Source organism: Phodopus roborovskii, unplaced genomic scaffold (genome assembly GCF_943737965.1).
Source record: "Phodopus roborovskii unplaced genomic scaffold, PHOROB, whole genome shotgun sequence".
Classification (NCBI taxonomy): domain Eukaryota; kingdom Metazoa; phylum Chordata; class Mammalia; order Rodentia; family Cricetidae; genus Phodopus; species Phodopus roborovskii.
In genome coordinates this window covers 3,972,871-3,987,518 of record NW_026125278.1, presented here as the reverse complement: position 1 = coordinate 3,987,518, position 14,648 = coordinate 3,972,871, and the positions used below count along the sequence as shown (strand labels likewise).

Here is a 14,648-nt window from a genome sequence, read left to right as displayed (position 1 = left end):
AAGGGCAATGTATGCCTCTAGGATCTGGTTTCAGGGCCTCACTGCAGTTTTCCAAGTACAGGCTGTGTGGCTGTTTAACTCCTCAGAGCCACTGAGGCATAGAGTGGGTGGACAGGGCCTGCCAGACATACGCCTCCAGGGCCTCTGCTGGGCCTAGCCCCTCACGACAGACTGCTTCCTCACTCCTTGAGGGCATAGGTAGGTATCCGCCTTTGTTTCTTGTTTGTTTCATTGCATCCTAAATATGAAATATTTCCCAGTCTTCACATACTCAGTTTCATTTTAATTAATTCATTTTATTGCTTCCATATACCAGCAATACTTCAGACCTCTCTATATAATTCCCGAGCATGCCTGAACTAATGAAAATGCTGACCTCATCACTGGGATTCTGCTGTTTCAGATTCGGTGTGAAGAAGAAGCCAATTTATATTAATGTCATCAGGGACCCTATCGAGAGGCTGGTTTCCTACTATTACTTTCTGAGGTTTGGAGATGATTACAGACCAGGGTTAAGGAGACGGAAACAAGGAGACAAAAAGGTAGTGTGCTTGCTGTTGGTCATAAATGTACTCCGTGTCCAGGGTTGACATTTTGCAAGGAGCTCGGGGCTGTAGAGAAACAATGGTGAAGAATGGCTTGGCTGCTGTCCCGTAAGATAATTCTGTGGCTGAACTGTTGGAGGCGTGCATATTGTTTCATTACAGCCCTGCTGTGTTAGTTACTGCTCTTGCTGCTGAGTCAAAATGCGTGCTTTATTTCAGTTCACGGTTTGAAGCTATCCATGGGGGGGGGGGGGGCGGGTAGGCATGATGGCAGGAGGGAGAGGCAGCTGTGTTCAGCATGCACGCGTGCGCACACACACGTGCACACACACACACGTTCAGTTATGCTTCTCTGGAAACGCCTTCCCCAAACAAAGCCAAAACTTTGTCTCCAAGGTGATTCTAAATTGACTTGACAATCAGTATTAACCATTACACTAACAATTTTCTAGAGGATCATTATTAATGAATATGATTTTGTATATATTTTTGTTCTTAGCCCTAATGATGATGTCTTAGTTAGGGTTTCTATTGCAGTGAAGAGACACCATGACCACAGCAACTCTTATAAAGAAAACATTTAATTGGAGTGGCAGCTTGCAGTTTCAGAGGTTCAGTCCATTATCATCATGACGGGGAACATGGCGGTGCGCAGGCAGACATGATGCTGGAACATCTTGCAGGCAATAGGAAGTTGACTGAAACACTAGGCGGTATCCTGAGCATAGGAAACCTCAAAACCCACCCCATAGTGACACTTCCTCCAATAAGGCCACACCTCCTAATAGTGCCACCCCCTCCGAGATCATGGGGTCCATTTACGTTCATATGACCACAGATGGCAATCTGCATCTACTTGTAATCACCCTTTTATGAAAACTGTTTTGCTAAAGCAGCTTTGAGCAAGGAGACAGTAATGGCTAGAGCAAGTATGTTGTAGTACTTCTACTGAGGAATTGTCATCAGAGCCAAGTTCTCAGAACCACTCTGAACTGTTGTTGCTTTTCAGCGGAACACCTTTGTAGGCTGAAACGTTCCCCAAGGTCAGGCCAGAGAGGTGACCTACCAGTGATGCCGCTTGCTGCCATGCCTCACAACCTGAGTTCAGTTTCTGGGGCCCACAGAACTGGCCTCTCACTGTGATGTGTGTACACACGAGACACACACACACACACATGCACACACACACACACACACACACACACACACACACACGCACGCACACCCCTCATACCCCACAAACAATCTAATATGATCTTATACCTACGTCTCTGTAGCTTAGTTACCGCATGTGCCCAGCCCAGTGTTTCAGCCACACGAAATAAAAATGCACTTAGAACTCTTTATTGCGTCACACTTTTTGTGTAGATGTTACCCTCATATTTTGAGTACTTTTTCTTCTCTTTAAAGCCCTTTGCTTACATTTAATATCAAACTTTATCATTACCTCCGCCATGGATTTGTCTCTGATGCTCCCAGGCTGAGATAGTCACATTCTTTTCAAAGTTCCCAGGGCTGGAGAGATGACTCCATGGCTAAGAACACTTATGGGGGCCCCCTTGGGTTCCTAGAAACTATGCTGTGCAGCTCAAAGCTGTCTGTAACTTCCACTCCAGGGGGACCTGATGCCTTCTTGTGGCCTCGGCAAACGAGTAGAGTGTGTCATCATTTTACATTTCAGAAAATCTTTCAATAGCTAATGTAGTAAAGAGCCTGATTTTCATTTTTTAACTCAGTCAGGCAATCAGTTGCACTTATTTTGTTAAAGTCTATAAAGAAAATCCAGCTTTATGCAAATACGTAATTGGAAAAGAGAATTTTAATAGCCTTTCCCCAAAATTGAGGCTGTTTTTAAGACGACACTGAATTTGACAAGTGGAAGGCCCAAGTGTAGAATGTGAAGCCACAGTGAACGTTTTGCAGATTAACATCCATTGATACGTTTGCTCTTGTTTGTGGAAATCAGGGAGTTTTCAGACATCTGAATTGTTTCAGACAGTGTTACACTGGGCGTCCAAGGGTTAGTACAGTTTGATTATACAGTATCAAAAATTCATAGTCATTAACCCAACTACAGACGTTATCAGCAAGAGCTTGTAGGTGCTGGAAAACTGTAGGCTTATGATGTCAAATACACATTTCCAAAATGTTATTTCTCACTTGGAAGCTTAACTTTTACCACCAGCTGCTGTAGACTCCTCTATAGCCATACTGTGACTGTCAGGGGACGGTCATTTATCCTGTGCACTTCCTAGATTGAAGGCTGTTTAAAAGGATTGTGGCCTCTACCTAGTAGCATCTTCCACACCTCAGATAAAGAGCTCAACCTGTCCCCTAGCATGGCTGATGCCACCTGAGACCGGAGCAGCTAGCTTGTAGGCCAGGACCACACATTGACTGGCACTCACTTATTTCCTTTAATGTGACACACTGGACTTGTTTTAAGAAAATGTCACCAAGCACAGGAATGCAGCCTTGGCAGACAAAGGAGCTGTCACTGCTGAGTAGAGCCAGTCCTTTGGCCACCATGGGCCACCTCCCCACATTGAGAAAAGGGAAGGGAAAGCAAGCCCTTTTCTTTTAAGCAAGTGACCCAGAAATTGCCCACATTTGTTCTGTCTTCAGTCCACTAGCAAGCCTGTGACTGTGTGGGCCACACTGTCCCCTGCAAGAAGGACTAACAGTCTTCCCTGTGGGACATTTGGTTGGGGAGGTAACTGGGGTCTATCTGAGTCAGGTAGCTGCAGAATTAAAACTACTGCCTAAAAACAGATCTTCTAAATTTTCTTTGCCTGAAAGACTAAAATACATGAAGAACACAGGAACCAGTAGTTTGCTAATTAAAGAACTGAGTTAAAAAAGCCATCCGGTATGATTATTCAGTTTTAATTCAAATAGTATGTATGAAATCCCCAGAGTTGCCTGCATATAGTCCACATTGTCTACATAGTAAATTTATGGAAACTGTTAATATTGCATCTCCTAAGATGCTACTTCCTTATATGTAAGCCAACCTCTTTAATGTCTTTGAATTCACACACACAACCGTGTGCACACATTGGATAGTAGTGGAGATGCTGAGTTGATTTAGTAAGTTGCTTGTCTTCTGGCTTACACTCTAGATTGGCAGAGGCATGAAGAAGCAGAATCCTCCTACTGAGCTATATGGAGCATGCCATGAGCTAGGGCCTGTTAGAAGTGGGCACAGAAGCGGACACTTTCTGACCTGTTGTACTTAGTTCCTTGAGCCATAGTCTTCATGAAAATTGGGATGTAATAGAGATAAGTGGAAACACAATGTGTGCTTGCTAGTTTCCCTGACAACCCCACCCCCCAATCACTTTTCAAAAGTAGGCTTCAGGCAGGAAATCTAAATTAGACTGTCTTAGTTTCTTGTCCTGTTGCTGTGACGAAATACCCTGATGAAAGCGACTTAAGGGGGAAAGGATTGCCTCGACTCACAGTTCCAGACTAGAAACCCTCATTTCAGGGGAGTCGAAGCAGCAGGGACCAGAAGTAGCACTCACAGTGTGTCTTTAGTCACCTGCAGAGGACAATTAACTAATGCAAGCATACTTGCTTTCAGCTCACTTTCTCTATTTTCAGTAAATAATATTTCCCCTTTCCCTTTCTTCTCTCCAGACCCTCCATGTTCCTGCCCCCTTCCTTTCTGTATTATCAGGGGTTTTCTTACCTCAGTCCTGCAGCAGAGAGACTCTTCCATAAGAATAGCCACAGGCCAACCTAATTTAAACATGACTTTAATCCCAACACTTGATAGGCAGAAGCAGGAAGATCTCTGTGAGTTCAAGGCATCCTGATCTACATAGTGAGAGCCTGTCTAAAACAACAAAAACCACCTCACCCCCTGTCTTAGGGTTTCTATTGCCGTGAAGAGATACCATGACCATGGAAACTCATAAAGAAAAGCACTTAATTGGGGCTGGCTTACAGTTCAGAGGTTTAGTCCATTGTTGTCATGATGGGAAGCGTGGAGGCGTGCAGGCAGACACGGTGCTGGAGAAGGAGCTGAGAGTTCTATATTCCGATCAGCAGGCAACAGGAAGGTAACTGGCTTGCGCTTCTGAGACCTCGAAGATCAGCTCCACAGTGCTACACTTCCTCCAACAAGGGCACACCTACTCCAACACAGCCATGCATTCTAATACTGCCTCCCTGTAAACATTCAAGCACATGAGTCTATGGGGGTCATTCCTATTCAAGCCGCCACATTCCACTTCTTGGCCCCCTTAGGCTTGTAGCCATGACATAATGCAAAATGCATTTACTCCACCTTCAAAACTCTCCTAAGTCTACAACAGTCTCAAACTAAATAAGTTCAAAGTCGCTTCTGAGACTCATGCGATCTCTTTAACTACAATCCCCTATAAAATCAAAATAAAAAACAGATCACATATTTCCAACATATAATGACACAGGATATACATTAACATTCCATAGTGGAGGAAAGGAAGATAGTGAGGACCAAATCCTGGACCAGAGCAAGGCTGAAATCAGGTGGGGAAACTCCAGACTGCATCTCTGTGTCTGATGTCAAATTGCTCTTCAGATCTCCAACTCCTTTTACCTTTGTTGACTGCAGCACACTTCTTTATCTTGGGCTGGTTAGCATCTCTCCTCGGCAGGTAACCCACGGCTCTGGCATCGCCAACATCTTGGGATCTCCAAGGCATTCTAGGCTTCACCTTCACAGCTTCACACAATAGCCTTTGTAGGCCTCTATGCAGAGACACCCCTGACACATGCCTAGCCTAGCCTTAGTGGCTTTATTTAGTCGTGGAGGGAGATCCCATAACCCCTTTCTTCTACCCTTGACTCTAAAGCCAGGGCCATATGACTGAAGCTGCCAAATTCTGATACTTGCTGGGGCTGGACCATGGCTCCCTTTTTCAATTACATCTTCATTAGCCTTCTGTTTTCATTACCTTTCTGTTTTCAGTGGTTTCTTTCATTGCCTAAACTTGGTTGTCCTGGAATTCTCTCTGTAGACCAGGCTGACCAGGCTGGCCTTGAACTGAGAGAACCACAAGCCTCTACCTTCTAAGTGCTGGGATTAAAGGTGTGTGCCACCATTCCTGGCTCTAAGCTTTTCATGAGTTGGAAATTTAGCTGGTGGGATCTTGCCCTTAGGTCACCACCCCCTTAGTCCATCCATTTCTTAATCTTTCCTTGAACACAGGACTTAGCTCCATCCCACTCCTGATACCCCCTTTCTCCTCAGACTGTACATTTTGTATTTTCCTTGCTCCTTTTCATTATCGATCTGCATAAAAGTGAACCCTAATAACCACACAATACCAGGCTGTTTTAAGAGTTCCTCTGTCAATGCAATTAAAAAAAAAAAAAAAAAAAAAAAAAAACAACTCTTCAATGTAGTCTCAGGCAAACTGTTTTGGGGGAAAAGGCAAAAAGCCACATTATTCACCAAAATATCATAATCTCTAGGCCATACATTAATGTTCTTCTCCTCTGAAACCTCTTGTCCCAGCCCCCAACCATTCAAGGCACTCTTGGCATCACAGCTCCTACTAGGATGGCCCACTAAGTAGTACTTAATCAAACTTCTTCATCCAAAGTCAACAAAAGCATGGTCAGACCTGTCCCAGCAATACCCCAGCCCCTGGTACCAGCTTCTGTTTTAGTTAGCGTTCCAAAAGCATGGTCAGACCTGTCCCAGCAATACCCCAGCCCCTGGTACCAGCTTCTGTCTTAGTTAGCGTTTCTACTGCCATGAAGGGACACCATGATCAGGGCAACTCGTATAAAGAAAAACATTTAGTTGAGGCTGGCTTACAATTTCAGAGGTTTAGTCTCTTATCATCCACACCCTCACATAGTCCATCTAGGGAAATGCCTGAGTAATGGAGTGGTCAAGGCCAAAGTTTTCTACTTACACAAATCACACACGCGTAGAGAAAATTCAGGGAAGAGCCGAAATGAGTGTCCTTGTCTCTGTGTTCACCAGTGTTTTCTCTTTCGTCCTTCTGACATCCGGTCACAGTCTTCCAAACAGCACTGTACACACAGTAACTCTACCATGCAGTGTGTTCTGAAATGCATTTTCTCATGGCATGGCCTTTTCAAGTCCTCGCCACAGTTGAGCAGGAATGTGATATAAAAACTACATGAAGCGGGAATGGAGGTGGCTCAGTGGTTAAGAGCATTGATTGCTCTTCTTGAGGTTCTGAGTTCTGTTCCCAGCACCCACACAGCAGTTCACAGCTGTCTGTAACTCCAGTTCCAATGGATCTGACATCATCACACACACATATATGCAGGAAAAACATGGATACACATAAAATAAATAAATATTTAAAAAAAAAACTACATGAAGCTTGTTGTGGAGCTGAAGATGACACATTCAGATGAGTATGCCCCCTTCCTGAGAGCTGTTTATTAACAAGGCAGTGTATAGAACTCAAAAGAGAGGAAGTGACTTTCAGCCAGAGGAGTAACTGGAAGGCGGGACCTCAATTTGCGAAGGAAGAACATTCTAGTAAAGTTACGGAGGTTTGGGGTACCGGGATATAGTTAAGAACGTGCGGAACTGACTAATGTGGTGTGGGTGGGTGCTCCGAGTCAAAGGCAAGCAGGAAGCACTCCCGAAAGGTGGGATAGCGGGTGGGGCCTTGGTGTTTCTCACCTGACGTCAGAAATGACAGCTGCCACAGGATGTGTGGATGGTTGTGAGCCGCCATGGGAGTGGTGGGAACTGAACGGGTCCTCTGCAGGAACAAGTGCTCTTGACCACTGATTCATTAAAAGTTTTTGACCTGGAAAGGTGAGTCCGTGGGTAAAGCTCTTGCCATGCTGTGTGATGACCTGAGTCCATCTCCCTGGACCACACGTGAAGGTTGGTGCAGTGGTCATGGCTGTGCTCGCAGTGTCCTGTGATGAGATAGGAGCTGCAGACAGCATTCCCGAAGTCTTGTGTGCCGGGGTGCCTGACAGTCTCGGAGATGAGCAAGAGACCCTGTCTCTCTCCAACAGGACATAAGGCAAGGACTGACACCCAGGGATGTTCTGAGCTTCACACAGACAACATGGCATGTGCATACCTACACTCACAGACATGCAGAGATTAAAAAGTCTGTCTTTAAAAAAAAAAATAAATTAGAAACAGTCTTATTTTACACACCAATCCCAGTTCCCTCTCCCTCCCATCCTCCCATGTCCCCCACCGACCTCCCCACCCCATCCCCTTTCTGCTCCTCAGGGAGGGTGAGGCCTTCCCTGGGGCGTCTTCAAAGTCTGTCACATCATTTGGGACAGGGCCTAGACCCTCCCCCATGTGTCTAGACTGAGGGAGCACCCCTCTGTGTGGAACGGGCTCCCAAAGTCCATTCGTACACTAGGGACAAATACTGATCCACAATCAGAGGCCGCATAGACTGCCCGGGCCTCCTAACTGACACCCCATTCAGGGGGTCTGGGTCGGTCCTGTGCTGACAGTGCTCCTTTTCCCTTTGTTGCAGACCTTCGATGAATGTGTGGCCGAGGGCGGCTCAGACTGCGCTCCTGAAAAACTCTGGCTTCAGATCCCATTCTTCTGTGGCCACAGCTCAGAATGCTGGTAGGATGCAAACTTCCATATGTCTGCAATCCACATCTCACGGGCAGGAGTGTGGTAGTCAGGACTAGGTAGAGAATTATGAGAGACTGTACTATACATGCATCTAGACTTGTTTTTCCTTTAAGATCCACTGTGTTCATATCCTCACAGAGAGCTTTATCAAATGCAATTACTGTTTTGGCTTTGGAGTTCTTTTTTGCTGTATTCCAGCACCTTAGCAGTCAAAGATCATTCCATAAACCGTACTTAATCCTAAGCTTTCTGCTTCAAATAGATCAAATAAAGCTTGGGTAATAGGCAAAGTACTCTCACGGTTTATTGTTAAATTTATTTTAAGAGTGTCCAGAAGTATCCTTACAGAGTTGTAATTTAGTCTGCTAGTAAACATGAATTTAAAAGAGATTTTACTTCTAATAATAAAATTCTCAAGAACATTCAGTGTTCAAATTGTTAAAATAATTTTGCATATTTATTTATTCTGCTCGAGCATTTATTTTAAGGCATTAAGGATCTGATTTGGGTCTTTGCAAGTGCTTGGCAAGACTGGCCAGCCTTGGGTTCTCCAGTGTAGGGAATACAGACACATGCTGCCATATCTGGTTATTCAATCGTTTTAATAAAAAAATGCAGAAGCAGAAAATCCATTCAAAATTAGTATTTTTCTCAAACTATGCTGTGAAATCCAAGGGCTTTCTTGGTCATTTGAGTCATGTATGTTGTTGACAAGGTCCAGGGCCTGCTTGTACACTGCTGCAAAGTGTCGTGTAGAAAAGCAGTTGCGAGCATTGGAAAATGCCCTTTCAGTTTTTAGCCATTTCATCTGAAAAGGAACCCAATCCTGTGGGCCAAATATGGCCGAGCACTTGTTCTTTGTAAATAAAGCTTTATTAGAACACAGCCACTATTGTTGGTGTCTTTACTGTCTGCTGAGATAGCAGAGTGGAATAATAGTGATTTAAACATATAGTCTACAAAGCCTAAAATATTTACTCTTTGCCTCTTACAGGAAAAGTTTGTCAGGCCCTGCTTTTGAACAGTAGAAAGTATTGATTAGTTGAGTTTTAATTAGGGAGGATAATTCATGTATTTCACACACAATGAAATGTATTGGGGAGACCTTAGAAATCAACTAACCCCCTTCCTCCTCCCCTCCAAGGGTTTTTAGAGACAGGATCTCTTGTAGCCCAGACTGGCCTTGAACTCCTGGCCTTCCTCTCCATCTCCCAAGTGCCAGGATAATAGGTGTGTACTGTCACACCCAGTTTCTTGGTCTGTGGTTTCGCCTTTCCGCTAATAGTTGAGAAGACTAAAAAGAAGTGAAGCCACCACCACGGGCTCACATTGGCAGAGCTAGAGTGAAGCAGAAAGAATGTTAGTGTAATTAGATCCCAGAAGTGTAGTCTGTTTAAGATGAAACCTGTTAACGTGTTAGCTGACATTGTAAACAAAAAGATTTTTAGTACAGCTATTTCTTATCTCATTTCTGTTTCTCCAGATTTCAGGAAACACTAAAGCTTATGGAAAGAAAAAGAAACAGAGTTTGCAGAGTAAGATAAACACTAAACAAAAATTGTTTCAACTTTATCATAGCGGCTCCCAGAATGAGCAAGGTTTTAGAGTAGTTTTAAAACATGGATGCACACTAAGTCAAAAAAGAGACTATATGATACAGATGTGTGTATTTAAAGCTGTCCTTAGAGTCTGTTCCCATAGAGAACCCTCTAGTAGAGTCTAAGTGAGTACATGGTCGTGGAAGCTAGATGTGAAGTAGAGAAAGTTGGAAGTAGAACACCTCACTAAGATGCCTCTGCAACAGGTGTTGAAGCTGTGGCAGTTCGTTCACTTACATGTTTCCTCCATAACACAGAGATCAGAAGCATGCGCATACTTAGCCCATTTCACAGCCGGGTGTTTAATTCCTTCTCTGTGGTTTCAGGAATGTGGGAAGCAGATGGGCTATGGATCAAGCTAAGTATAACCTAATTAACGAGTACTTCTTGGTGGGAGTTACTGAAGAGCTGGAAGACTTCATTATGTTACTGGAGGCAGCTTTGCCCCGGTTTTTCCGGGGTGCTACGGACCTCTACCGTACAGGTATGTACATGATAGGTTTCGTTCTAAAGCGTCCCCAGCCTCTATAATAAACTAGACTACAGTTCTAGAGTAGGTCTAATGGGAGTACTAAACACATGAATAGCCATCATGTGCTGTGTCTACTGTAGTTTATCCAAACGTATACTTCCAGACCTTTGTGAGTCGGTCTAATGCTGGTAGTGTTTTCTTTTAGTTGTTTAAAATCATGCCATCACTCAAACTCTTCCAAAGTTTACATCTGCCCTCAATTCTCCATAATTGTTGCAAATCTAGTAAAGAGGCATTGTGTGTGTTCTGCGAGAATTACTTACTTTTCTTATTTTTCCATTGTAAGTAGGAAAGAAATCCCACCTTAGGAAAACCACGGAGAAGAAACTGCCCACCAAGCAAACCATCGCGAAGCTACAGCAGTCTGACATTTGGAAAATGGAAAATGAGTTCTACGAGTTTGCACTGGAGCAGTTTCAGTTCATCAGGGCCCACGCCGTCCGTGAGAAAGATGGAGACCTCTACATCCTCACACAGAACTTTTTCTATGAAAAGATTTACCCCAAGTCGAACTGAGTACAAGTGTGACCACGGCGGTCCGGCGGTCCTGCGGTCCTGAACCTGCGCTTGGCGGTGTCGTCCTCTGTCGGCTTCCCCACCTGCTTTGCTGATAGCTAGCGCGTCTGAGCCCGTTCTCCTCGGGCTGCGTTCGGGAGCAGACATGAATGTCAAGAAGCTAGATGCTGAATGGGATGGCAGTGTTGTACGGAGTTTTTAAGTTTAGTGAATTGTTATTTTTTGTTATTTTGTTTTCACTTTTGTGATAGTTATAATCTCCTTCCTGTGAGGTGGGGGGGGGGGGTCTCATGTCACCTAAAATACACACGTGCAGGTTTAATGAGTACACTGAATACCACTTCGGAAGCGGTTCTGGATTCTCTTGCTTTGGCTAGAGCATCTTCTCAAGTCTCTTTGGATGCAGACAAGCCTGTTTGGCACTTCTTCTGGAGGTTTGTGCTGCACACCCCTCCTGGATAGTACTGATAAGTCTTTGCCAGTATCTGATTTGTTTATGTGATCATGTCTCACAGAGTTTATCGGAAAGTTTGATCATGTTTTCTCAGAACTATTTCTGCTATAGTTGGGTTTGCCTGTATTTATGTAGGCTTTATTTTATTTTAGATGATCATTAGTATTAAAGAAATGAATTGAAAACCATGAATATCATTGTAAAAAGACAGAACAGTTAAAGCAGTATTCCTGATTCCTGTCTCCCCAGTATCTAATACTAGGGTGGCATTTCTAAGAATGTTGACAACACTATCTGAGGCTTTCTTAAGGATTTCCACACATATATATAGATATATATAAAATGAGTTTAGTATTTGTTTCTCCATGGCTTCTCTGTAACCCAGTACACTGAGGTATTGGTAATGGCATATGGTGACTCCATCAGTGAGCTGTGATATGGGTAGGATTTTCCTACTCCTGTACTTTTACCTGTAGACTATTTTTCCTACGGTGCTTTATAATGTGTTTTAAAGCATTGCATTTACAAAAGAAAAAAAGAAAATGCTGTAAATATTGCATATTTTATGTATTTGGACCAAAAAGTTACAAGTAAGTAGACAAAAGTGGTTTTGCACCAATTTTATTATGTCCAGTAAAGTCATCAGACCTACTATTCTTGTATTTCCCATTTAACTTTACTGTGATAATGTCACTGAAGTGAACTAACGTCACATTTCAGTTCTGGTCGAGAGCATTACTCAGCCGGAGGCAAGAGTACTCAACAGTCTTAAGCATTTGATTTCTGGTTCCAGCTCTCCATCTTCCAGCTGTGTGGCGTTAGGCAGGTCACTTAATCTCTCTGTGCTCCGGTTTCCTCACCCTGGGATGAGGATACTAATGCCTGCTGTGCCTACCTCACAGGGCTGGGTGAGGACTAGGATGGCATGGTGGAACTTTGGAACTGTCAAGTGCTGTTTAAATGGAAGTATCTCTAACATAGTTTCATACTGCCCATTCTTTTAACAACGGGAAGGGAAAATCTACCTTTGAGCTTTATGAGAGGGGAAGAAACCCTTTATCTTGATATAAATTTGTGTTTGATAAATATCCTCTTGGTGTTCATCTTCCGTGTTTCAGCAACTATTGAAATGTGAAACACCTGTGAACTCTAGTAACTTGGGATCTTCATTAGCTGATGAGAAGCAGAAAAACCTTTTGGGAACTTGAAAGATGTTCCCATGTTCATATGACCCTGTCACTCAAAAATGGTGGCTATTTTACACCTGAGGATTTTAAAGTGTGTTTTGTAGAGTTTAATTTGCCTCTTAATTCTTTACCTCCTCCCTCCTCAGAGTCAGAAATCAGATCCCTCTCAGACAGACTTTTCTACAGGAGTAATTGTTTATATGTTTAGTTTAAATATTTCTGAACAAGACCTCATCAAAACAAAGCATTTTTGACAGACAGCCTCAGAGTTATTTATTGTGTAATAAGAGGGTCAAAGAGCACTGCATATCAGAAAGCACTTAGAAAGACTAAAGGAATGATAGCATCACCTGCCCCACCGATAAGAAAATAGTAAGAGAGCATACATAGCATTTCCTCTTTCCTCCCTACCCCGCTTTGCAGTGAAAGTTTCCACTATCTGCTGAAAACAAGTTTTTCTTGTCGTTTTTGCCCAAAGCTAAAGAGCCACTCCTAGGCAGGCAGGCAGGCACGCTTTTGGCTGTTGAGTAAATCTGGGGTTATTCTTGGGACTTGGAGCAGAAATTTCTCAGATAATTAGGATAGCACTTAAGTACACTAGCTGGGACATTCCATAGACTGTTCTCATAAAAGGCTGGAGTAAATATGTCAGGTCTCCGTCGCAGCCACTCAACTCTCTCTGTTGCAAAGAAGCTTCGCAGACAGTACAGAGACAGATGACCACGGTTATAGCCAGTTAAACCTTAATTAACAAAACAGACAACATGCTAGGTATGGACCATGAACTGCAAGCCTGTGTGCTATGAGGCATCATCATGGAGAAGCCATGTCTGTCTGAACCAAGTTCCTCAATGAGTTTCTCTCCGACCCAAGGCTCCCTGATTACAACCCAAAAACTGCTTTCTGACTCGTCTCTCCCCAGAACCCTTCCATTTTATGTACATCACTTCCATGTTGTCCTGATTTACCAGTTCAAAATTGACACATTTCTTACTTCTTATTGGAATGGATGGGTTCAAAGTGTCCTTTCTAAGAACTGCTAAAAGCTAGATTTGTTTCTATTTGATTCAGTGTAGTCCCAGGAGTCTGAGTCCTTAGACTTTATAATCTAATAAATAGAACCACTGAGACAATGTGTATTTTTTAAACGTGGCAAATGTGCTTTTCCTTTTTGTTAGCCTTTGTTTTCAGTAAATTGACCATAGGGGGGTTGTTTTTATATGATAGTAAAACAAATTAACAACTTTGAATTTTGAAGATCATGTATATGTGTATTGTGTATCTATATATCAATGTTTATTTCCTACAAGACAAGAGGTAGCTTTGTGTTCGACTTGTACCAACTGTTTTCTTACTGCTGTGAAATGGCAACTGTTGATAAATCATTGTGTTTTAAAATGTGGTGGGGAGGATATATTTTGATTTTCACCCAGCTTTAATCTGTTAAGTGTCACTTAAATATATCTGACAGCATCACTTGAGGTACTGCACAGGAGCTGCTTCTGTGTCCCCCAATACAGCTGTGTAGTCTTCACCGTCCTGCTGCTTCTGGTCTTCTGATGATTGGTTCAGATTACCAAAACCCACAGAACAAAGTGTCAGACTTTTTAAAACACTTAGCTTTACTTTCTATTCTGGAAAATGCAGCTAATGCCTATGATTTGAACTCTGTTGGTCTTCCTCATTGTAGGTCCTGTTGGAAAGTCCTAAAATTGTTAGCTCTGTCAGGGAATTTACCAGAGTATTTTGATGTTGTATTTGCATAGTTAGATACGGAATAGTTTGTAGATGATGATTCTCTCTCTCTCTTTTTTAAATAAAATGAAATTTTCTAAAAATCTAAAAGCACCAGAGAGCGTAACTAAAGCCCAGTTCCCTGAGATGTAGCTAGTGTAGATGTTGTGCTTGAAGGCCATCTGTATAAGTTATCTTGACGGACAGCTTTCCCAGCCACCATTTTCAGACATAACTGTGGGCCCAGGAGCCCCTATTGTAGGAATGTCTGGTACCTAAGCCTTCTGTGAAACTTGTCTTTACGAGGTTCAGATGCCATTGTGTTAGTGCGGTTGCTGTTCAGTCTTTGTACCCTTGTACTCTAGGCAGAGTTGCTGTGTGTGGCGAGGCAAACTGCTCAGCGGGCAGTGTCCTGAGAGGAAAGCCACCAGTTGCCAACTTCCGGTCCTCAGGAGTGCAGCTCCCTTCCTGATTCC

At 43.2% G+C, this 14,648-nt stretch overlaps 1 protein-coding gene across 2 annotated transcripts in view; it reads left to right on the top strand.

Moving 5' to 3' along the window:
* The window catches only part of Hs2st1 (heparan sulfate 2-O-sulfotransferase 1), a 132,886-nt gene extending 122,048 nt beyond the window's left edge, over positions 1 to 10,838 (top strand). The window contains exons 4-7 of one of the 2 annotated variants that reach the window (XM_051194704.1): positions 404 to 542; positions 8,042 to 8,139; positions 10,076 to 10,233; positions 10,568 to 10,838. In XM_051194704.1, the coding sequence (XP_051050661.1) occupies positions 404 to 542; positions 8,042 to 8,139; positions 10,076 to 10,233; positions 10,568 to 10,797 (625 nt within the window). In that variant the 3' untranslated portion in view covers positions 10,798 to 10,838. The remainder of the gene's footprint in view (positions 1 to 403; positions 543 to 8,041; positions 8,140 to 10,075; positions 10,234 to 10,567) is intronic. The other variant, XM_051194705.1, reaches the window with a different exon arrangement.
* Positions 10,839 to 14,648: the final 3,810 nt, after the last annotated feature.